Here is a 25309-nt window from a genome sequence, read left to right on the forward strand (position 1 = left end):
AAATTACATCTCCCTTAACAGACGGATGTGACCTGCAAATGACATCTCCATTAACAGACGGATGTGACCTGTGCGTTACATCTCCCTTAACAGACGGATGCAATCTACTGAATGTGAAATTGCAAAAGCAGTATGTAAAAAAATTCACACTATTGAATTTAATGCGGTTGAAATGGCTTGTTGCAAGAAAATAAATCACAGCCTATATACGCTAACCGAACATGTCTTTATTCAAACAAAACATTTGAACATTCATGCCCATTGCAGCCAATGCAATTCTTAGAAAACGCTCATGAAATTACATCTCCAGAATCGTAACCAGGTCTGAGCCGTAGAATGGATGAAAGACACACAATGACCGTCACTTCAGCATAAACACAGAGATATGCTTTGGTACAAAGCGAACTTCGATTACACCATTCAACTTTATAAGTGTTCATATAGCTTTTTAAAAAAATCACACACATAGGGTAAACATTTAGAAAAAGCTAAGCTTAATCATGTAATATTTTTCAGACACCTTTAAATTACGCCACAAAATATAATGGCTAATATCCATTGCTTGACATTATTTACTTGCAGTACAACGATCCAACAAATTATAGTTTAAATACACAGTACCACATACAATCAAAGAAATTAAGTTCTGCATCACACACCTGTATTTGGATAATGAAGTACGGAATACAAAGCAACAGAATTTCAAACAAATGTGTTCAAATGGCAGGTAAGAGCTCTGCGAGTACAGGTTAAAACGGCTGAATCAGTACCGTCAACACAGACTTGAGGAAGAGGAGGCCTGTGCTTCCATTTATCATTCAACGCAGGTTACAGCAGAACCTCAGGGACCCAGAACACTGAAAGGTCAACAGAACAGGGTATAGAATCTGAAGTATAACACTAATAGAAAATGGCGGCTGCAAAACAAGAATTATCTAAATTAGACAAGCTAGTGAGCTTAAAGGCTGTTCCTAAAGTAGCCTACAAGGACAGTACTGCTTTTGACCTTAAAAAAAGGACCAGGACAAAATTTGCTGTACAGATGCGTTTCAATTTGGCCCACAAGTTTAGCCCACTGTTGGCCTATGACAATTAGCGTTTGGGCAGAAATAAACTGCACTCAAGTCAGTATTTCCAAAAATCGGTGCATTTCAACATCACTTTCAGTGTTCCGAAAATCGCAGTGCCAGAAACAACCTTCATTCCCCATGTGTTCAGATCTGAGGTTCTACTGTACCGCGCCCGCCCGCCCCCGCCCCCGCCCCCGCCGTTATCTACATTAGCTGGACTTTATCTACTGAACACGTTTTGAGCGACACAGACTGCACACCAGCGCTACTCAACCGGTGCAGGAATGTGTTCCCGGGACAGATGTACATAAACCTCTACACTACAGCGCCCTAAGGCTAAGGTTAAAGACTAAACGTTCAAGAGCAGGCTTGCAGAGATAATGACAATCTCTGGCAGAATACAAACTAATTTCCATCATGATTCAGTCTTAGTCATGCGATCTCTATGCTGCCGTTGGTCGCGATGCGTTCACGGTTGTGTGGGTGCTGTTCGGTGGGTAGTGATACGCTTGCTACAGTGGGTACTGGCTCGCATTTTGGTTGAACTAGCCACAGATATACCCAGATACCAGGGTCCAGTTGAGGGCCTGTAGAGGCAGGTTCCTTGGGTCAGTGCCCGTTCAGTATGTGGTCTGTCGTTTGTATTAAAAATTCATCCCTCAGTTTCCTGCACTCCTGGGAATCCAGCCTCCGCTTGGCCTCTTCAATGTCACCGTGGATGGCTGTGACCAGGGACTCTACAAACAGACAATAACAAATGGTCAGCTCCATGGCACTGTGTATGGTTTCTCTTTGAGAGAGAGAGTGTGTGTGTGTGTGTGTGTGTGTGTGTGTATATATACAGTGAGTGAACCATTTAGAATTACCTGCATTTATGTATAAATTGTTCTTAAAATATGGTCTAATCTTCATCTAAGTTACAATAATGAACAAACAATCTTAATAATAATGAGCCCAGATCTTAACCCAATAATAATAATGCCAATAATGTTAACCCAGCGTTACTAAACGGGATTTCACCAATTAGCTTATCTGAACCAAGCAGGTGAAATAATTAGCGAAATCAGGCGGTGTAGCACACGGTAGGAGCGAATACCTGCAGACGCTGCGGCCCACAGCACATGGAGCTGAGTAAGGCTGGGCTCAGACAGGGCCTTTTCCAAAAGCCTTTTCCAGTTTCGTAATCATGAGGGTACGGACTGGCAAACCGAATGCATTGATTGCAAAACCGAGTTTGGATTTTCTGTGTTTAAGTCATTTATTTCTTTTATTTTTTTGCCGTACTCGGGCTCTTTGGATATGAAATGAAAGAATGAATGTGAGGTTCCAGCGCAGACTGTCATCTTTAATTTGAGGGTATTTACATGCATCAGGTAATGCATGTAGGAATTACAAACCTTTTTATACATAGTTCCCCCATTTTAGAGGACCAAAAGTAATGGGAAAAATTAACCTACGTTAAAGTCATCATGTTTAGAACTTGTTGCAAATCATTTACATTTGATGACTGCCTGAAGTTGGCGACATCTGGTTTCCTCTCTGGTGACAGTCTGCCAACTTAATCTCCTACTCGTTTCAACACACTGTTTAACATAAGGTTAAAACAAACTTCTTGTTTGATTTAGCAGTACGTTTGGGGTCATTGTCTGCAAGGTGAAACGCCGTCCGATTAGTTAGTCTTCTCTTCTCAGCTGCCTGTGAGTGCAGTCCAGTGGCAGCCATAACACCCCCTCCACCCTGTTTCACAGACGACGAGGGGCACTCTGGATCATGAGCAATTCCTTTCCTTCTCTACACTTTTCACTTGCCATCACTTTGGTACAAATCGGCCACTTTATCTGCAGCCAGTCTATTCTCAAGGTTATGGGCTGTTCTTTATGGTAGTCCGACACATCTTGGACTGCGTTTTTGACCGTTTTACAGTACACAACGTTTCTTCACCACTGAAAATATTACATTTACCATTGCTGAGCTCACCAGTGGATTTTGACACACCCAATGTTCTAGCTAGGTCTACTAAATGTATTCAGATTTTCCCACCACACAATAAAACCTAATGGCATTGCCGCCTATTTGGTCCTCATGTTGAGACAACAGCAACAACCTCCAAATGAGAATTCCATGCCAAAATTCAACAAGGGCATTTCTTAGCTTTCTTGCACACAAACTAATTGAGTAACACACACTTGACCAGCCAACTGTCACATTACTTTTGCTCCCCCAACATGGGGGGGCTACATGTAAAATGGCCCACAGTTCCCACCGGGTTCAACCAATATGGATGTAAAAACTGGCAAATTAATGTTGAAAGTCTAATGTATTGTTACATTTCAGATCCAATGTACTGGAGTACAGTGCCAAAACAATAAAAACTTGTCAATGCCTGTGAAAATACCGCACTGTATACATCGACATGATTTAGACCCACCTAAAGAGTTGAAGCTCTTTTCCGGGCGGATGTACCCCAATATAAGAACATTCAGGACTTTGCCATAGAAATCCTCCTTAAACCTATGAATCAGGTGGGCCTCCTGCAACACATGAACCATACCACCAAAACATTACCCACAGAGCCAAGAACATATTATCCCACAAAAGAAATGTAAAAACCAACCAATACATACCAAATAAAAATAAATTAAAAAACATGAATACAAAGACAACAAACAAACACAGCACTACTGCAGAACCAAAAACATTTTACATGCCACTGTCAGAGTGTGTCGATTAGAACTGATAAGTGTGTGCGTGTGTGTTTGCGAGAGTGCGTGTTCATCTGCGTGAGCGTACATATATGCAAGAGCGTGTGTTTAAGGGTGTGGGAACGGGTGGGTCACCATGGATTTCTTGGTGTTCTTGTAGAAGGGGTTCCAGCCGATGCTCATAACCATCTTGTGCACGTCTCCGCCCCCCACACTCGCCCAGCCGAAGTACACCCCTGTGCTGATGTCCGGCGGAAGGCGCTCCACCACCGCGTCAGCAAAGTTCGCTGGGGGATGGTGACAACAACCCCCCCGTTAGCAACGACAAAATGTTATACCATAGGGGCAATTATGTGAACCGCATACCAACGGACAAGGAAATGGTAAGTTATGTAAATGGAGCATGCAAGCAGGTGCCGAAATATCAGACAGTACAATGATAACGTGCCAATCTTCATTCTTCACATACCGGCAACACAGGTCAACAAATTAGCGGCAAGCTTTAATTGGTATGGATCATTTACGAATTAAACGATAACGGTAGTTGCTGGACAGCCAGCTCGCTCTAGTTTCCATTAACGTCCGTAGGTAGGTGGCTAAGAGTTCATATTCACTTAAAATACTTCTCTCTCTTCAAGACAAGATTAACGTTTGTAAAGTTTGGTAAAAGCACAATTTCCAGCAAGATAATTCAATGTCATAACATTGAGCAACACTCGTTTCGGGTAACATTAGCTAACGTAGCTAGCATGTCTAATTTACCAAATCGTAACATACTTTTGCCAGAGGAATTTAACCGAGTCTAGCTACGTTCTTCTAGTCAGTAAATAAAAGGAGACTGTTAACATTAGCTGTTGACTAGTGCTATAAGAGTCAGATCAACGCGTGTAGTTTGCCAAACTAGCAAAAATTATCTTACCAAATTAGTTAAATCAGGAAACACCGACTAGCAGCAGCGAGCTATCGTTAGGCTAGCTAGCTAGCTAAACTAGTAGTACTACTACTAGGCTAACTTGACTGAAGGTGGAACTAGCTAGCAATAGAAGTTTATCAAACATGTAGCTAGCGTTAGCTCGCTGTAATAAACACTCAAATCCATTTACCTGTTGGGATCCCCAGTTCCTTACTTCCTCTACCGAAACCTCGAACAACCTTTCCCCGACAGAAGAAGGGCAGAGTCTTCATAATACCGAGCCAATGGGGTAGCCACGAAACTCGTTGCTTACTTTATTTAGCAAACTTAGCTAGCTGTCACTTGCGTTTCTGGGTCTCCTTTTTGTTGTCTTTGGCCAGATGAAGATGACTGCAGTTTTAGCAACAGTACTTCAATATTGTTTTCTGGTAGATTAAGTGTAATGTAACCCCTTTTACTCCACTTTCACGGGATTAAGCAAATAGCTAGCGAGTACTCCCTGTGCTGCTTCTGTAATGTCCGGGTATTCTGGAACTTCGGCTGCCTTACGCAAGGCGTTACGTCACTTTTATGCACTTGATGCGAATCTGCGCCATGCGCACGTCACGCGCATGGCGACATAAATGAAATACAAACTACTTAATCATCGGAAAAAAACGATGTTACATGAGGTGTCCTGTGTAGAAGTGAAAATATGCGGGACAGTATATCTCCAGGAACAGGGTTAGTAACCAGTATATTTATGTAAAACAGGCAAAACATACATAAAATGGGGGGCATTTTCCCACTAACATCTACTATCTGAACATTTATTTGAAAGCTGTGATTAAAACTATTTCACTATCTACTATTTTCCATATCTACCACTGTCAAGGCTGCACAGCTAGGCCTACCAAACCTGGGTCAAATACAGAATTGGTTTGGATTGAAATACTTTTCTACGCTTTACTGAGCTTGTCAGGTGTATTCAAACCTATGACATACTCTCAGAAAGCCTGCAAATCCTGCCTTCTGGTCCTCTTGGTTGCCTAAATTGTGCCAGGCAAGATCAGTTGAGCACAGAAAAGTATTTGAATCCAAAACAATTACTTATTTGACCCAGGTCTGAGGCCTACCTCCATGTTTTTTGGCAGAAAATATGACTGTTAGCCTGAGAAAATGCTCACTTATGACAAGGTTATTAAATATCCCACTGACTTGGTGTACACTACTTTGTTTCCAACAGCAAATCCAGCAAGTCTCCACTCCTCTGCTTTCTCACTGACACATCGTTGTAGAGGTGGAATGTCCAGGATTCAGAAAATAAAAGTCCTGCCATGTGTTTCTTCCACCCATGAGCTCAACCAGATGATTTCACCAATTATTTCCTGGCTGGATAATTATGTTAATTAGCAAATCCAGTTGATTGGAACAAAATATTTTTACAAAATACGTTTTGAACCTGGATTTTCCACCAATGATCTATGGTTTCACAAGTAAAGAAATTAGAATCAGAGTAAACACAACCAGCTATGTAACAAGACATTTATTGAAACAGTTTACATTAATATATACTGCATTTCTATTCCGACTCCTGGAAAAACTTGAGACTCAAAAAACAATACTGATACTATAAAAATAAAAAGTTAATTTAAAATCTGCATACAGGGTTCAAATATTGTGCTTTATATCTTATTTTTTCATGCATTACATGCCACTTCCTGTTTTGTGCAAGGAATAGGACAAGTGTGAATCCTGGCGACCTGTGTGTAGACAGACAAATGGACAGACATACAGATAGATTTTAAAAAGGAAAGATAGGGGAGGCAAGGGGATGTATTACAAGCATTGTAGCAAGCAATCTATTTTCTGAGTCATGGCCATCCACACCCGGAACATTGCAGCCGAAACAGGAGTGCTCACCTTTAATACACTCACTGATGAGCCACAGACTGTTTTACATCCTGCAGGCCACAAAGTGCTACAGGAGTGGGCTGCTAGTACGGAAATAAGTTTATCTCTCACCGAACTGAGGACAATTGTGAGCCTATGGGAGTCTGGCATGTTGCTGGAAGGAGCTTAGTGGTCATGTGAGGAGCTCTAACTTAAAGGCATACTATGCAGGATTTCAACCTTGAAAAGTAATCATGCCAAGGCATTACATGTATTTGTTATTGTGAGATATGTTTGGGACATTTCTGAGCGTGGTGCTCTTTTTTGTGTGTGGAGGGGTGGGTGTGGCTACAGAGCCTGTGGGTGGGGTCAGGGTCAGGGTTCTAGCTACTGCAATGCTGTGAGTGAAGAAACCAAAGGTTCAGCAAAGTAGACTTTTTCCTCGCTGGCGATAGCTATCGGATATATCAAGATGAAAAACATAAAAACAGTGAAATCTGAAATATAAACATGGCGGTGAGTGGATGGGATGAGGTTCTTTGGTTGTAAACAGAGGACCGCATCAAGGCTAAAAATCCTGCACAGTCTGCCTTTAAACCACCCCACGCTGGGCAGGAGAAAGCCAACTACAGCAGCAGCATCCCAGGCACCATCAGCCAGTGACAGGGCCCAAGGCCAGGCACCATCAGCCAGTGACAGGGCCCAGGGTCAGACAGTACTGTGTCAACAGGATTACAGAATTTGACAGAACATCTCGACATCTTAGTCTTTCAAGCAAAAAAGGTTGCATATTGATGAAGATTCCATATTTTTGCAGAATGTCTGAAATGAGTCTAAAATAGTTAAAACACTGAGCATGGTTTATTGCATTATATGGAGGAAACATTAAACACTGAACAGGATTTATGTCCAAATTTGAGCAGAAAGAGCGGGGAAAATGGGTGCATTGGGGTTGTGGAACACGGGTCACTGGAGTTCTACAACAAATAAAATAAATACAGGTGTATACATGTGTATTTCAGCTTAGATCTTTAAGGAATGACATCATTTTGCAGCACCTACACTTGCTACTTAAAAAAAGGTAAACCAAAATGTGTAAGAACTACCTATAAAAGTTGTATGATGGTTTTAAACATTTCTTTGTCTACGTTCTATGGCAAAATCTGTATGAATGTCAATTTGATTGAGATTTCTTGTTTAAATATCAAATAAAATCTTCCATTCACAAAATGTACATATAATAGTTCAGGTCCTATCTAAAGAATGTAAATACAAATATGTGGACAGTATGCAGGCCGTAGGTAGTTAAGTACTTCCTTAGTAGGCTGCGATCACATGCTAGAGTAGCCACAACTGAACACTAACTTGAGCTTCACACATTGGTTTTCTCCTCCCTAAATGAAAACAAAAACAATGTTATAGACATAGTACATCATAGTGCCCTTGCTATCATCACAACGCGGTCATCACTGCTCTGACATCACGGCACCACAACAGCATTGACAATTATGTTACATCACTGCTTATTACATCACAGAGTATTACATAAACTGTGTACTATTCACAGCTGAGATTACACAGACAGTAGACATGAGTTATGATTGTAGTGGTACACTGTGTATGTAAATGTGATACTGTGAAATGCAGATAACGCACAGGCAGCAGTGGGTTTACTGTTTGACTTATGGCTGTGGAAACATATGAGAACTATTGCATTAGATGAAGTGGCATCACAGGAACCAATTCTCTACACTGCAAGAAGTGACTGTCTTAACAAGCAATTTAGTCTTGTAATCAGACTTAATGACCTTATCTGTATTCTCTGAAGTAGAAAATATTTGCTTGTTCTAAATTAATATTTGCTTGACAAGTGCAATTTTCTTATTTACCAAAAACATTTTTATTAGGTATTTATTGGACTTATTTAGACGTATTGGTCTTCTGCTGCTGTAGCCTATCCGCTTAAGAGGTTTGATGCATTGTGTGTTCAGAGATGCTCTTCTGCATTAAATATTTACATTAACAAGCTGGTGTACAAGTCTACCTAATATTGTTCCAGGAAGTTGGTTTGAGTTCAGCAACACTCGGGAGAATGATTTACAGTTCATTCATTTGTTCACCTCTGGTTAAAATGCAATGAAGGGTAAAATAAAACACACACTTTGCCACTTGAATGTGTACCAACAGAAGTCAGTAATACAACGCTGTATTCACTGAGTGCACCGACAGTGGGGACAACACAACCCTGTATTTTTTAGTTTGACCATAATTGTCAAGTATGAATACTTTAGCACTGCTCACAATTTATTTGAAACAGTAAAACTATCATAGCTGTAAAAAAAAAAAAAAACTTGTTGTTGATTAATTGTGCCTGTTAAATGGAAACCAGATGATAGAACGGATGTTTGATCTTGAAGAGTACACATGAAGATCGCACCACAGTGCTAAGATGTTAATAGCAGCCCAGACAATGTTACAATTTTACAGTCATTTTTCTCTAAACACTTTTTTCAATTGCTTGGATACAATATACATAAACCAAAAATCATTTGATCACTGAACCAAATCACTTGTTCACAATGACTCAACTTAACTTTCAAAGTATAAGCATTTCAAAATGAAATACACACATTACATTTGAAAATACTGTCTTTTCATTCATTACATCTCAATTCAATGCATCTAACTACCAATGTATCCAATGTATTTTTTCATTAGCCTACCTCTGTAATTTTTTGGTCAGATGAGAAATAAGTTGGATGTTGCCCTGCTAGTGCCAGCACAGGGGACATTTATCGACCACCAATTGTGGTCTTTCTAAAAGTGGAGCCTCTCTAAGCCATAAAAGGTGGTGTGCATGCAACTATGATATTTTTGCTCTCAAAAAATAAGTAGGCCTAAATGATCTTATCAACTTGCTAATTTATTTTGTTTATTTTGCTTCCCTGTGTTCCGTTCTCATATGATTCATATGGTTCATATGACCATTTTTGAGTGTTGTGTCTAAGGTTTTGAAAATTGAGCACAAGCTTGTGAGATTAGGGTCGAAGTGATTGTAAAAAACTGTAATATTGAAACTGCAGCACAGACAGGGTTAACATGAAGGCAACAGCACAAGCAGTGTTAAGACTTACTCTGGAGGCACTTGAACAGAAGGCTCTGTTCCTCCCAGGAAGCTGCTGTATCTGAATAATGAGAAACAAAATGGCAGCAATGAGAAGCCAGTGCTACACTTTCTGACAGACATACACTACACTATACTACAGTACACTTTCTGACAGACATACACTACACTATACTACAGTACACATAGGTATCAATTCACAGCTACACACACTGGCACATATGCACACACTGCGCTACACTACACAGGCAGGAATCATTTGCAAAATTTGGGAACCTGTTACAGAGTAAGTGGGTAAATGAGTTAAACATGAGACCTTTCTGCAAATTTTAAGATTTGCAAGATTGCTTTTTATTTTAATTTTGACTGCCTATAAATTATTTTTTTTAAAATATGCCCATGCCCATGCACTGTCATGCCCATGTGCAAAAGTTTGGGATCCCTTTTGGATTATTCTTTGTTATTTTTTTAAAAGATTATTACTAAAGCCCAGACCCAGACTTCAATGAGTCAGGTGAGTATAATTCCAGGGCTTTTTATTCTGAAGTAACTCCATGCCTTCTAAAGTATCCAACTGCAGTGGCTGTTCTGTCTGGTGTTAACAACTATGGGTTCCTCTAAACAGTTGTCCAAGGATTTCAGAATGAAGATGGTTTATTTCCACCAAGAAGGAGAAGGCTACACAAAAGTATTGAATATACTGTTTGATATATTCAAACAGGACTGCATACTCCCACATATGCACTCACCAATATGCTCAAACAGGACTGCATACTAACACACATACACTCACTCATACCATTATACTCAAACAGGACTGCATACTAACACATGTGCACTCACTCACACTGATATACTCAAACAGGACTGCATACTGACACACGTGCACTCACACTGATGTACTCAAACAGGACTGCATACTCTCACACGTGCACTCACTCACACTGATATACTCAAACAGGACTGCATACTAACACACGTGCACTCACACTGATGTACTCAAACAGGACTGCATCCTAACACATGTGCACTCACTCACACTGATGTACTCAAACAGGACTGCATACTCACACACATGCACTCACTCGCATTGATGTACTCAAACAGTACAGTATACACACACACATGCACTCACTCACATTGATGCACTCAAACAGGACAGTATACACACACACAGGCACAGGTAGTGAGCAGATTGTAAAGAGATTTCCAAAGTGGTACAAGCTGACTTTTACTACACTCATACGCTTAATATGCCCTCACTTCCATTTCATGCACTACCTGTATTTGTGTACATGCAATAGTGTCCAAAGACCAGACCAAAATCTGTTTTTTTTCATGTAATCCTGGAAATAAACAAAAGTTTTTTGGGTTTTGAAAATAATTAAACAAATGAAGACCAAACAAGAGCAAAGAGTGCTGCACAATCCACAATCATCTGACCTGAACCCCACTGAACATTTATGGGGGCACTTGGAGACTGACAAAAGCCAAGCATTCAGTAATATCACAAGATGCTCTGTGGAACATTGTTAAATAATGATGGAATAACATGGATCATCAGGTTTTGCACAGCTTGAGTGCACATTGCCATTAAAGCAAAAGGTAGACATACCAAATGCTAAGATAGTCTGAAATTAATGTCATTTTTTCAAGAATCAACTTTTCACTCAAATTGTTATACTCATAATATAATTAGTAATGAAAAGGTTTGCATTAAATTAGAAAAGAATGCAAAATCCACCAGTGGTCTCAGACTTTTGGACCCCACTGACACATCCACCAACTAATATGTATACTGATACAAGTGCAAAAAACAGGCACTTCACTTTTCTTACTTTGAATTTTCTGCTGCCTCTTTCAGCTCCTCGTCCAGTCTGGAGGTCAAAGGTCAAAGATTAATTAGGCGAGACAGAAAAGTGAGAGAAATCCTTTCACAGTCTTTACCCATGTACCCACATGTATGTTTACAAACACAGTCTTTACACAGTGCTAGTATTAGCATAGTCTCATCACTGGAATTAAAGTTTTTTTACTATTGGTTATACCTATGGCCCAATATGAGTACACCTTTTCAAAACTCTAAACACAGGTAGCACAACAGCATTCTATATGGACTAAACTGTGGATCATATTTGATTGCTTTCATTTATTTTGTGTTTCCATTTTGTGTTGGCATTTTAGAATTAGAGTACTACTGCATATGCAAACATATGGCAAAAATAAAGCATATTGAGGAATATTGCTGCATTATTGATGAATTCCTTTAAAATATAAAGTATTACATTGCATACAAAATACCTTTCTTATTTTGTATTGGAATCTTGAGTTTATGTAAAAAATTAAAATAAATAAAAAAGATGCTTCAAAAAAAAAAAGCATCTTGTAATGCTACCTCTTGTTAGTGTTTTTCGGTCAGGAGTGACAAAGTGATCTTGTTGGGCGACACCTTTAGCCAGTGTTATGGTTGAATGCATTGATTGTGTTTTGGTAGTCTTGTGCATTTTGTGAGCAGGATTAGCTGTCATGCCAAGCTGCGTGTTAGTAAAGAGAACTGTGTTAAGAGTAAAAAAAAGTGTACTCAGACATGGGTGTTACCCAAAACTTCTTATTGAAAAATATATTTTCTTCATACAAAATGGTGTTTCTCACACCAGTTTACTATGGAAACGGGCTCAGTGCCATCGTGTTTGCTGGGTGTTTCAGTGTACTCAGTATTGAGACACTGAGAAATACACACACATACAGTGCATCCGGAAAGTATTCACACAGCGCTTCACTTTTCCCACATTTTTTAAAATGTATTAAAAATAAAAAACTAAGAAATCAAATGTACATAAGTATTCACAGCCTTTGCTCAATACGTTGTTGATGCACCTTTAGCGGCAATTACAGCCTGAAGTCTTTTTGAATATGATGCCACAAGCTTGGCACACATATCTTTGGGCAGTTTCGCCCATTCCTCTTTGCAGCACCTCTCAAGCTCCATCAGGTTGGATGGGGAGCGTCGGTGCACAGCCATTTTCAGATCTCTCCAGAGATGTTCAATCGGATTCAAGTCTGGGCTCTGGCTGGGCCACTCAAGGACATTCACAGAGTTGTCCTGAAGCCACTCCCTTGATATCTTGGCTGTGTGCTTAGGGTCGTTGTCCTGCTGAAAGATGAACCATCGCCCCAGTCATCGCCATCGCCCAGGTCAAGAGCGCTCTGGAGCAGGTTTTCATCCAGGATGTCTCTGTACATTGCTGCATTCATCTTTCCCTCAATCCTGACTAGTCTCCCAGTTCCTGCCGCTGAAAAACATCCCCACAGCATGATGCTGCCACCACCATGCTTCACTGTAGGGATGGTATTGGCCAGGTGATGAGCGGTGCCTGGTTTCCTCCAAACATGACGCCTGGCATTCACGCAAAAGAGTTCAATCTTTGTCTCATCAGACCAGAGAATTTTGTTTCTCATGGCCTGAGAGTCCTTCAGGTGCCTTTTGGCAAACTCAAGGCAGGCTGCCATGTGCCTTTTACTAAGGAGTGGCTTCCATCTGGCCACTCTACCATATAGGCCTGATTGGTGGATTGCTGCAGAGATGGAACCTTGTCCTTCTGGAAGGTTCTCCTCTCTCCACAGAGGAAAGCTGGAGCTCTGACAGACATCGGGTTCTTGATCACCTCCCTGAGGCCCTTCTCCCCCGTTTGCTCAGTTTAGACGGGCGGCCAGCGCTAGGAAGAGTCCTGGTGGTTCCAAACTTCTTCTATTTACGGATGATGGAGGCCACTGTGCTCATTTGGACCTTCAAAGCAGCAGAAATTTTTCTGTACCCTTCCCCAGATTTGTGCCTCGAGACAATCCTGTCTTGGAGGTCTACAGACAATTCTTTTGACTTCATGCTTGGTTTGTGCTCCGACATGCACTGTCAACTGTGGGACCTTATATAGACAGGTGTGTGCCTTTCCAAATCATGTCCAATCAACTGAATTTGCCACAGGTGGACTCCAATTAAGCTGTAGAAACAACTCAAGGTTGATCAGTGGAAACAGGATGCACCTGAGCTCAATTTTGAGCTTCATGGCAAAGGCTGTGAATACTCATGTACATGTGATTTCTTAGTTTTTTATTTTTAATAAATTAGCTAAAATTTCAAAAAAACTTCTTTCATGTTGTCATTATGGGGTATTGTGTGTAGAATTTTGAGGAATTTATTCCATTTTGGAATAAGGCTAAATGTGGGAAAAGGAAGCGCTGTGAATACTTTCCAGATGCACGGTATATATATATATATATAAACTGTAACAAGGCTGCCAGCTAATTTCAGAATAGATTTTTAAATCTGATTGTAAATAAAGATATGGTTTTCATGGTTCATATGAATATATTGTGGGTTTTTATCATTTTGTAAAGCCCCATTAATGTTTCCCGAGATCTGCCAATAAACCCCATTGAGCTGCTCCAGCCACGCACGTGACAGTGAAAGACCACCCTGCTGTGGGACCTGTCACACACCACCCTGGTCAGACCACCCTGCTCAGGGCTGTGGGACCTGTCACAGACCACCCTGCTCAGGGCTGTGGGACCTGTCACAGACCACCCTGCTCAGGGCTGTGGGACCTGTCACAGACCACCCTGCTCAGGGCTGTGGGACCTGTCACAGACCACCCTGCTCAGGGCTATGGGACCTGTCACAGACCACCCTGCTCAGGGCTGTGGGACCTGTCACAGACCACCCTGCTCAGGGCTGTGGGACCTGTCACAGACCACCCTGCTCAGGGCTGTGGGACCTGTCACACACCACCCTGCTCAGGGCTGTGGGACCTGTCACAGACCACCCTGCTCAGGGCTGTGGGACCTGTCACACACCACCCTGCTCAGGGCTCAGGCTCAGGGCTGTGGGGTCACATCTGGTGTGCAGCCATTTTGTCTGTGAATGCCTGATTTTTATATATTTGGTAGGAACACATGGGCTCACCATTCAATGAATGAATACCTGTCATTTGGCTCCTATTTTTTACTTTTTTGGAATGTTTTTAATAATAATAATTAATATCTGATTTTTTTTTTTACAGATCTGATGTTAGAAAGCGCTTTGAATTGAAATTGCATGTAAGAATGCTCATAAATATTTGTTTCTTATATAGTATAATAAAATAATAACAATACATACCTTACTTACATATATACATACAGTCTTTACTCACACTCACAATGCTCATCCCAGTGGTGGTACATTTAGGTATACAAAATTGTACCCCTAGCCAGCAATATACAATTCATTTGTTCCTTTTTACCTTTCTTGGTACTTATTAGTATCCAAATAGATCATTATTGCACTTTCAGGGTATATTTGGGAAATGTGTCCCTTAACAAACAAAAATGTACCTCCACTGTGACTTTATATATGAGTGTATCCACTGTGTACCCAGCAGTGTTCAGCAACGCAATAGATGGGAAGACAGAGAGTGGGATGCTTGGAGCTGGAGTTTGTGCTGACCTGATGATGCTCTGGGGGATGTGTATTCCCTCCATGGGCACGAGCTCACTCAGTTCAGCCAGGCTGTCCACATACTTAATCTTACTGCTGAACTTGGTGCTGAAATCCAGGGAGAAATCCAGTCATCATCACACACTATCTCACTGACTGTGGAGAGCAGGCCTGCCTGATCACTGTACCTGATGAAGGGTCTGGTCACTGCTAAAATGGTCCTGATGAACCAGGAGGGGTGAACGATGATAAAGGATTTCAGAGTCTTCCTGAGTCTGAAGGGAAAGAAGAGGGAATATGCATGCAGAAGAAGGAAGTTAGTTGTGTGTGTGTGTAGTGTGTGGTGTGTAGTGTGTGTGTAGTGTGTGTGAGTGTGTGTAGTGTGTGAGTGTGTGTGTGTGTGTAGTGTGTGTGTGGGAAGTGTGTAATGTGTGTGTAGTGTGTAGTGTGTATAGTGTGTGTGTAGTATGTGTGAGTGTGTGTAGTGTATGAGGGTGTGTGTGAGTGTGAGTGTGTGTGTGTGTGTGTGTGTGTGTGTGTGTGTGAGTGTTTGTAGTGCGTGTGTAGTGTGTGTGTGAGTATGTGTGTATAGTGTGTGTGTAGTGTGTGTATAGTGTGGGTATAGTGTGTATAGTGTGAGTGTGTGTGTAGTGTGTGTATAGTGAATGTGTGTATGGTGTGTGTGTGTGTGAGAGTGTGTATAGTGAGTGTGTTTGTGTGCATAGTGTGTGTGTAGTGTATAGTGTGTGAGTGTGTGTATAGTGTGTGTATAGTGTGTATAGTGTGTGAGTATAGTGTGTGTGTTGTGTGTGTGTGAGCGTGTGTGTATAGTGTGTGTGTATGTGTGTGAGTGTGAGTGTATTGTGTGTGTGTATATATAGTGTGTATAGTGTGTGTGTATAGTGTGTGTAGTGTATAGTGTGTGTATATATAGTGTGTAGTGTGTAGTGTATAGTGTGTGTGGTACCTCTGGTCTATCATGTGGTACTGTGTGTGTGTATATAGTGTGTAGTGTATAGTGTGTGTGGTACCTCTGGTCTATCATGTGGTATGTGTGGTACCTCTGGTCTATCATGTGGTAGTGTGTGTGTGTGTATATAGTGTGCAGTGTATAGTGTGTGTGGTACCTCTGGTCTATCATGTGGTATGTGTGGTACCTCTGGTCTATCATGTGGTAGTGTGTGTGTGTATATAGTGTGTAGTGTATTGTGTGTGTGGTACCTCTGGTCTATCATGTGGTAGTGTATAGTATGCGTGGTACCTGCGGTCTATCATGTGGTAGCACTTCTTCAGCCAGCTCAGCCCAGGCATCCTCCGGTGGGGTGTGGCTCCATTCAGGTAAACGATCATGTAGTCCTCAGCCACCATCAGCTCCAGCGTGCTGATCACATACCTGCCACCAGGGGGCGACAACCCCACATTTATCCATCCACACCGAGCACTTTATTAGGAACACTGGGTAGGGCCTCCCTTTGCTCACAAAACAGCTGCAATTCTTTGTGGCATGGATTCCACAAGATGTTGAAAACATTCCTTTGAGATTCTGTTCCATGTTGACATGATTGCATCACACAACTTCTGCAGATTTGTCAACTGCACATTCATGCTGCAAGACTGAAGAACATTGAACACGTCTGGCACCAATAATCATGCCACAGTCGAATAGATCACATTTTTTCTCCAGTCTGATGGTTGTGAAAATTAACTGAAGCTCCTGACCTGTATCTGCATGATTTCATGCATTGCACTGCTGCCACAGGATTGGCTGATTAGATAATCACATGAATAAGTAGGTGTACAGGTGTTCCTAATAAAGTGCTCAGTGAGTGTGTACAGTAATTTACTCATATACGAGAGCAGTGTGACTCAGACCACAGGCATTGCTTCAACTGTGTGCTACACCACCTGATTTCACTAAGGAGTTTATTATCTGAACCAAGCCGGTAAAATAATGAGTGAAATCAGGTGGTGCAGCGCCTTGCCCACAGGATGTGGAGTTGTGTAATGCTGCACTAGAAAGAGATATAAGTAAAGGTTTTGCATATACAGATTAAGCCTAGTTCTAAACTAAATAAAATTTTGAACAGAGACTCAGTTTAGTCCAGGACTATGCTGTGTCTGTGAAACTGGCCCATAATATAATATAATAGCACACACTGAATAAACAATTGCATGCTAAGTGTGTATACATAACGCTTCTTTTGTTGTGCTATGGGTAGCATTGATATAGCTGTGTTATAGGTGTCACATTATTGCAGATATTTTGGGTCATATGTGCATACAGTATGTTGCTTTTTTGCCATGGTTGAAGTATTTACAGTTATAGTCTACAATGATGAGCCTACATGGACTGCATTACCTGCTATCACCATCATGCATTCTCATATGCTCATATTGCGTTAGGAAAGTGAGAATGGCATTGATGCTGATGATGTATGGCATGTTGGTGAGTATGTTTGTGTTAGCACTGCGTTAGCATTGTGTTTGCGTAGCATTCTCGGGCTGCTCACAGGAACAGGTTCTCCATCACACTATGGTAGTCCTCCCTGTCGCTGTCTGGGAGGAAACACGCCGCAAACACGATGATCGCATTGAGCCCGTTTCCATAGTAACCTGGTGAGAGAAAAAACACTTTCTAAAAAAAAAGAACAGTTTACAGTTTTTTTTTACAATTAGTAACAACCATGCCACAATACTGAGTATACTTTTTCAAAACTCTTAACACAGTTCTCTTTACTGACATGCAGCTTGGCATGACAGTTAATCTTGCTAACAAAATGCATTAAGACTACCAAAACACATCATATGTGTCTCAAAATCAATTAATTCAACCATAACACTGGCTAAAGGTGTCCCCCACCAAGATCACTTTGTCACTCAAAAAAGAATGATCTGAAACCAGACATTCTAACATAAACTTTTCAAGATGCACCATTTTGTCCTTGAAGCATCCTCTTTTTTTTTTTTTTACATAAAACAATATGCTTTATTTCTGCATATGCACTAGTAATTTAATTCCACAATGCCAACACAAAATGTAAACACAAAATACACAAAATGAAACCGCAATTCCAATACCATGTCGGGAAAAAAACACACATACTGTACATATGGAATATGTACTCATTGGTAAATATGTACATCAATGTTAGTCAACCTGGTACTTTGGATTGGGCTACATGTTCTCATCTGCACTCAGTGAGCACTATATTAGGTATTTATTAGATTTATTCTTTAGACGTATTAAGCCTTATGCTGCTGTAGCTGATCCACTAAGGGGTTTGTGTTCAGAGATGCTCTTCTGCATACCACTGTTGTAATGTGTGGTTAGTTGTGTTACTGTCATCTTCCTGCCAGCTTTGATCAATCTGGCCCTTTCCTCTGACCTCTCATTAACAAGGTGTTTCTGCCCACATTCTCTGCAAACTCTAGAGACTGTTGTCTGTGAAAATCACATCAGCAGTTTATGAAATACTCAAACCACCCTGTCTGGCATCAACAATTATTCCACAGTCAAAGTCACTTAGATCACATTTTTTCCACATTCTGATGGTTGATGGTTGGTGAACATTAACTGAAGCTCCTGACTTGTATCTGCATGATTGTATGTATTGCACAGCTGCCACACCATTGGCTGACTAGGCAATCGCATTTATAAGTATGTGTAATAAAGTAAAAAAATGTTCCAAATAAAGTGCTCAGTGAGTGTATCGAGTAATATACTCACACACTAGAGCAGCATGACTCAACTTAATGTCCTCAGACCACAGGCATTGCTTCAACCGTGTGCTACACCACCTGATTCCACGAATTATCTGAACCAAGCTGGTAAAATAATTAATGAAATCAAGTGGTGTAGCACACTGCGGCCCACGGGATGTGGAGTACTGCACTAGAAAGAGACATAAGGCCATTCCTAATAAAGTGCTCAGTAAGTGTATATTACACCTTGTATCCTCTCTTGCCATACACATGGGGAAAAGCCTCTTTGAATGCCTGATCCATCCCTCTCCAAACTTCTACAGATATGTCCTGGCATGCAGCATTCATTGCATTCAGCAGGGACATCTGATCATGGGGACGGTGGTCATATACCTTCCAACTCCATGAGGGAAATCATTCCTCTCTGGGGTTGAGGAATGGTGAGTAAGGTGGGAGGGAAAGTGACATCATCCTTGGATGGGCTTTCATAGAGGTCACCCAGAAATGAGATGAGGCGCTCCGTATTGTATGGGCCCATTGCTGGTGTCCATCAGAGGATATTGCTGCACACATTGTTACAGCATGTGGGATCCTCTCTAACCAGGAGCATCCACTGTTGCTCTTTGTCCGATAATAAGGTAAATGGTTGGCAGTTATATAACGCATTTATATAGCGCTTTTATCCAAAGCGCTGTACAATTGATGCTTCTCATTCACCCATACAAGGCACCAACCAGCTCGTCAGGAGTATTTAGGGGTTATGTGTCTTGCTCAGGGACACAACCAGGGCAGGATCAAACCAGCAATCCTCCGACTGCCAGACGACTGCCAGACAACTGCTTTTACCACCTGAACCAATGAGCCATGGTAAGGCGTATAGACATATATATTGGTACCTCAGTTCTTGTCCACGCTCCGAGTTCCTCTCAAAGGGGAAGGTCTACAGTTGCTTCATCATGACTTTATGGCTGTCAAACCTTTTAGACGTTTGCAAATGTAGCATTGACTGCTAAGACTGTGGTGGTCTAATTTTAAAATTTTCAATACATTTCTATATGGTAATATGGTGGAAATGTCAAATTGTTGTGTAACTCAATTGTGCTATGTTTTGAACTTGAAACAGTTTTGAAAACAGTATGTTAACACGAACAAAAGGTTTTGCTGGTGATTGTTTGAGTGAGAAAGAATGAATGAATTTGGAAATAATGCATTTTGTGTTAAATCAATGAAAAATGATCCACATAGACTGCTATTGTGCTACCTGTGTTGAGAATTTAGAAAAAGCATACTCAGTATTGAGACATGGGTATAACCAAATGGAAAACTGTAATTCTGGACAATTAATGAGGTCTCTAGTGCATTAGTCAAAAAATAAACCATAAAACTAATGTAATGTAAAACAGTGTCATTATAATATATAGCAATATAAAATATGTCCTGTCTTTGATATGGTTACCAACCACTCTCTCTCTCCCTCCCTCTTCCTCCACTCCCTCCCCCTCTCTTTCGCACCTCCGTGTGAGAGAACTTTCTGGAAGGGCTCGATGATCTTCATGTTGATGCGGTGCTCCTGCTCTCCAATGACAACAGTCCTCCACAGCCGAGAGTCCTGACGATCCTCTTCCTCTGCACTGCATGCTGGGAAGGCTTCATTTGCCTCTTTCCCCACTGTCTGATTGGAGGCCTGATACTCTGTAACAGTCACATTCCAGGTTAGTATTCTGTCAGTCAGATTTAGTATAACATGGAGCCTTTGTGTCTATGTATGTCTGTGTTTGTGTGTGTGTACATGCGTATATGTGTGTATGTGTGACTGTGTATGTCTGTGTGCATGAGTGTGCATGTGTCTCTTTGCATGTGTGTGTGTGCATTTGTTCATCTGTGTGCATGTGTGCATGCCTGTGTGTGTCTGTGTATGTCTCTCTGTGTGTGCGTGCATGTGTGTGTGTCTCTATGCATGTGGGTGTGCATATTTGTGCGTCTGTATATGTGTGTCTGGGTATATGTGCATGTGTGTGTGTGTGTGTGTGTGTGTTACCCTTCCACTCCAACTTGCGTCCAGCGTAATCCAGAAATTCTTCCTCGTCAGGCGTGTCCAGGTCATCCACGTTGATGTCCAGGTCGTCGGGCGTCTCTAAGGCTCCAGACTCGTCGGACAGCAGCGATCCATCACTCTGGTCCAGAGAGAGGCTGATGGGCGGGGCTGACAGCTTCTTCCGCTGGGGGCGCGACTCCTGAGGATGCAAGGGGCCTGACGGTACTGTGACACGTACAGTCAGCCATGTTAGATTAACAGCACAGCCAGCCATGTTAGTTCAACTGTAAAGTCAGCCATATTAGATTAACATTAGAGTCAGCCATGTTAGATTAACAGTAGAGTCAGACATGTTAGATTAACTGTACAGTCATCCATTTTAGGTTCACAGTGCAGTCAGTCATATTAGATTAACAGCACAGTCAGCCATGTTAGGTCAACAGTGCAGTCTTCCATGTTAGATTAACTGTACAGTCAGCCATGTAAGACTAACTGTACAGTCTAGTCAGCCATGTTAGCTCAACAGTACAGTCAGCCATATTAGATTAACAGTAGAGTCGGCCATGTTATATTAACAGCACAGTCAGACATGTTAGATTAACAGTTCAATCAGCCATGTTAGATTAACTGTACAGTCAGCCACATAAAACTAACAGTATAGTCTAGTCAGCCATGTTAGCTCAATTTAGAGTCATCCATGTTAGATTAGCAGTACAGTCAGCCATATTATATTAACAGTACAGTCAGCCATTTTAGGTCAACAGGACAGAAAGCCATTTTAGGTCAACAGTGCAGTCTTCCATGTTAGGTTAAGAGTACAGTCAGTCGTGTTAGGTTAAGAGTGCAGTCAGCTGTGTTAGGTTAAGAGCGCAGTCAGCTGTGTTAGGTTAAGACACCCTTTTGAAAGTATAACACAACAAGGGAAATATGTGCATTCATAGTTTGTGTCACACATACGCCATTACATTAAAATAATTTTTTTTATAGTGTGTATTCAAATCATAATATTTAAATTTAAGAATTGACCGTTGGTGTGCTTGTGTACAGTAACAGATAAGGCCATTCACGGTATGGTTTACCACTGAACATTTGAATAAGTTTGTGTGTGTGTACAGTGCATCCGGAAAGTATTCACAGTGCTTCACTTTTTCCACATTTTGTTATGTTACAGCCTTATTCCAAAATGGAATAAATTCTTTTTTTTCCTCAAAATTCTACACACAATACCCCATAATGACGACGTGAAAAAAGTTTTTTTGAGATTTTTGCAAATGTATTAAAAATAAAAAACGAAGAAATCACATGTACATGAGTATTCACGGCCTTTGCCATGAAGCTCAAAATTGAGCTCAGGTGCATCCTGTTTCCACTGATCAACCTTGAGATGTTTCTACAGCTTAATTGGAGTCCACATGTGGTAAATGCAGTTAATTGGACATGATTTGGAAAGGCACACACCTGTCTATATAAGGTCCCACAGTTGACAGTGCATGTCGGAGCACAAACCAAGCATGAAGTCAAAGGAATTGTCTGTAGACCTCCGAGGCAGGATTGTCTCGAGGCACAAACCAAGCATGAAGTCAAAGTTATTGTCTGTAGACCTCCAAGACAGGATTGTCTCAAGGCACAAATCTGGGGAAGGGTACAGAAAAATTTCTGCTGCTTTGAAGGTCCCAATGAGCACAGTGGCCTCCATCATCTGTAAATGGAAGAAGTTCAGAACCACCAGGACTCTTCCTTGAGCTGGCCGCCCGTCTAAACTGAGCAATCGGGGGAGAAGGGCCTTAGTCAGGGAGGTGACCAAGAACCCGATGGTCACTCTGTCAGAGCTCCAGCGTTCCTCTGTGGAGAGAAGAGAACCTTCCAGAAGGACAAGGTTCCATCTCTGCAGCAATCCACCAATCAGGCCTATATGGTAGAGTGGCCAGACGGAAGCCACTCCTTAGTAAAAGGCACATGGCAGCCTGCCTGGAGTTTGCCAAAAGGCACCTGAAGGACTCTCAGACCATGGGAAACATTCTCTGGTCTGATGAGACAAAGATTGAACTCTTTTGCGTGAATGCCAGGCGTCATGTTTGGAGGAAACCAGGCACCGCTCATCACCTGGCCAATACCATCCCTACAGTGAAGCATGGTGGTGGCAGCATCATGCTGTGGGGATGTTTTTCAGCGGCAGGAACTGGGAGACTAGTCAGGATTGAGGGAAAGATGAATGCAGCAATGTACAGAGACATCCTGGATGAAAACCTGCTCCAGAGCGCTCTTGACCTGGGCGATGGCGATGACTGGGGCGATGGTTCATCTTTCAGCAGGACAACGACCCTAAGCACACAGCCAAGATATCAAGGGAGTGGCTTCAGGACAACTCTGTGAATGTCCTTGAGTGGCCCAGCCAGAGCCCAGACTTGAATCCGATTGAACATCTCCGGAGAGATCTGAAAATGGCTGTGCACCAACGCTCCCCATCCAACCTGATGGAGCTTGAGAGGTGCTGCAAAGAGGAATGGGCGAAACTGCCCAAAGATAGGTGTGCCAAGCTTGTGGCATCATATTCAAATAAGGCTTGAGGCTGTAATTGCTGCCAAAGGTGCATCAACAAAGTATTGAGCAAAGGCTGTGTATACTTATGTACATGTGATTTCTTAATTTTTTATTTTGAATAAATTTGCAAACATTTCAAAAAAACGTCTTTCATGTTGTCATTATGGGGTATTGTGTGTAGAATTTTGAGGAAATAAGGAATAAGGCTGTAACATAACAAAATGTGGGAAAAGTGAAGCGCTGTGAATACTTTCCGGATGCGCTGTATGTCTGTGTGTGCAAGCTCTCACCTGTGCTGTTCTCAGCCCCGTCTGGACTCCGTCTCTCTTCGTTATTTACAAACTCCATCAGCACATTATCCAGAGAACCTGTAGAACAGTATAACCCTTCAGACACACACACTCAGCTAACACACAAACACACTCACACCCACCTGCGTGCAGGCATCATCATCACACACACACACACACTCAGCTAACACACAGGCATGCAGGCATCACCATTTCACACAAACACACATGCATTCAGGCAAACACACACATGCATCATCATCACATGCCCACACATGCACACGCGCACACAAACACATGCATATACACATTCACGCTCACATGCACGCGTACACACACACACACACACACACACACACACACATAGATATACACCCAGTCCAAAGATCCTCTCCAGTAATTCCCGGGATGTTATTTTCTTGTGCGTCCATCTTGGTTCAGTGATGTCTCGTGAAATAAATTGGCTGCACTAACTACCACACAAAGACACATTAATACCGCTGCCTGGTTTTCAATACTGGAAAAAATTGGTTTCCACCATCCTCTCTCTCTCTCTCTCTCTCTCTCTCTCTCTCTGTCTCTTTCTCTCTCATACACACATGTAAAGAGACTCTGTATCATGTAGAGAGGAGGTTTTTTCTGTCGATGGTGTTCTCAGTATTAATACTGCTGCCTGGTTTTCATCACAGGAAATCGAAGCTCAGCATCTCTCTCTCTCTCTCTCTGTATGCCTCTGACTGTCCCTCTCCCCCCTCTCTGTATCTCTCTCTCTCTCTATCTCTCCATCCCTCACACACACACACACACACACACACGCACACATGTAATTGAGACCCTGTATTGTGTAGAGAGGTGTTTTCCCTGGATGTAGATGTGCGATGCGCTCCCAGCTCACCGTCTCAGCCCACAGGAAGCTGTCCCACTGAGCCGCTCACTCACAGCTGCTCTCCCTCCATTTTACATCACGTGACCACACCCACGTCTTCCAAAGGACCGTCGCTGGCGGCTGATTGGATCCTGCTGCTGCCTGCAGCCCTGCGCAGCCCTGTGCAGCCTCAGTATCTGACTGCGCAGCTGAGAGCAGGTGCTGCCAGCATGGGCAAATCCTCAGGTGACATGAAAGCATTTGTCCAGTCCTCTGTGTGCACAAGCTGCTCATGGAATTCAAAAATAATGCATCTGTGCTGTGCTGTTCTAAACTGACACTTGCAAATAAACATGCACAACTGAGGGGATATCTGCGCAGCTGATGAGAATATATACGCAGCTGAGGGGATATATGCACAGCTGAGAGGATATATGTGCAGCTGAGAGGATATATGTATACAGCTGAGGGTATACATGTTCAGCTGAGGGAATATATGCACAGCTGAGAAGCATATGTATGCAGCTGAAAGAATATATGCGCAGCTGAGAGGATATATGCACAGCTGAGAGGATATATGTGCAGCTGAGAGGATATATGTATACAGCTGAGGGCATACATGTGCAGCTGAGGGAATATATGCACAGCTGAGAAGCATATGTATGCAGCTGAAAGAATATATGCGCAGCTGAGAGGATATATGTGCAGCTGAGGGTATATAT

At 42.0% G+C, this 25309-nt stretch overlaps 2 protein-coding genes across 3 annotated transcripts; both read right to left on the reverse strand.

Moving 5' to 3' along the window:
* Nucleotides 1–207: 207 nt before the first annotated feature.
* On the reverse strand, nucleotides 208–5214 carry LOC133142510 (riboflavin kinase-like). Its single transcript, XM_061263776.1, has 4 exons — nucleotides 4876–5214; nucleotides 3908–4059; nucleotides 3499–3601; nucleotides 208–1807 (listed from the first exon to the last, which is right to left on the reverse strand). The coding sequence occupies exons 1-4, from the start codon at nucleotides 4955–4957 to the stop codon at nucleotides 1680–1682; spliced, it is 465 nt and encodes a 154-aa protein (XP_061119760.1). The 5' UTR covers nucleotides 4958–5214; the 3' UTR covers nucleotides 208–1679.
* A 981-nt stretch (nucleotides 5215–6195) lies between these two features.
* prune2 (prune homolog 2 with BCH domain) lies at nucleotides 6196–24698 on the reverse strand. Of its 2 annotated transcripts, none has more exons than XM_061263175.1 (11): nucleotides 24618–24698; nucleotides 23723–23800; nucleotides 20895–21116; nucleotides 20369–20548; nucleotides 17665–17767; nucleotides 16416–16547; nucleotides 15343–15429; nucleotides 15164–15262; nucleotides 11520–11558; nucleotides 9692–9742; nucleotides 6196–7951 (listed from the first exon to the last, which is right to left on the reverse strand). In XM_061263175.1, exons 2-11 carry the CDS (start codon nucleotides 23778–23780, stop codon nucleotides 7930–7932), a joined length of 993 nt encoding a protein of 330 aa, XP_061119159.1. In that variant the 5' UTR covers nucleotides 23781–23800; nucleotides 24618–24698; the 3' UTR covers nucleotides 6196–7929. The 2 variants fall into 2 exon arrangements, with proteins under 2 accessions (XP_061119159.1, XP_061119160.1); XM_061263176.1 differs by lacking the exon at nucleotides 24618–24698 and adding an exon at nucleotides 24098–24474.
* Between the last annotated feature and the right edge of the window lie 611 nt (nucleotides 24699–25309).

The sequence above is a fragment of the Conger conger genome, chromosome 12 (assembly GCF_963514075.1).
Source record: "Conger conger chromosome 12, fConCon1.1, whole genome shotgun sequence".
In the NCBI taxonomy this organism is placed as follows: domain Eukaryota; kingdom Metazoa; phylum Chordata; class Actinopteri; order Anguilliformes; family Congridae; genus Conger; species Conger conger.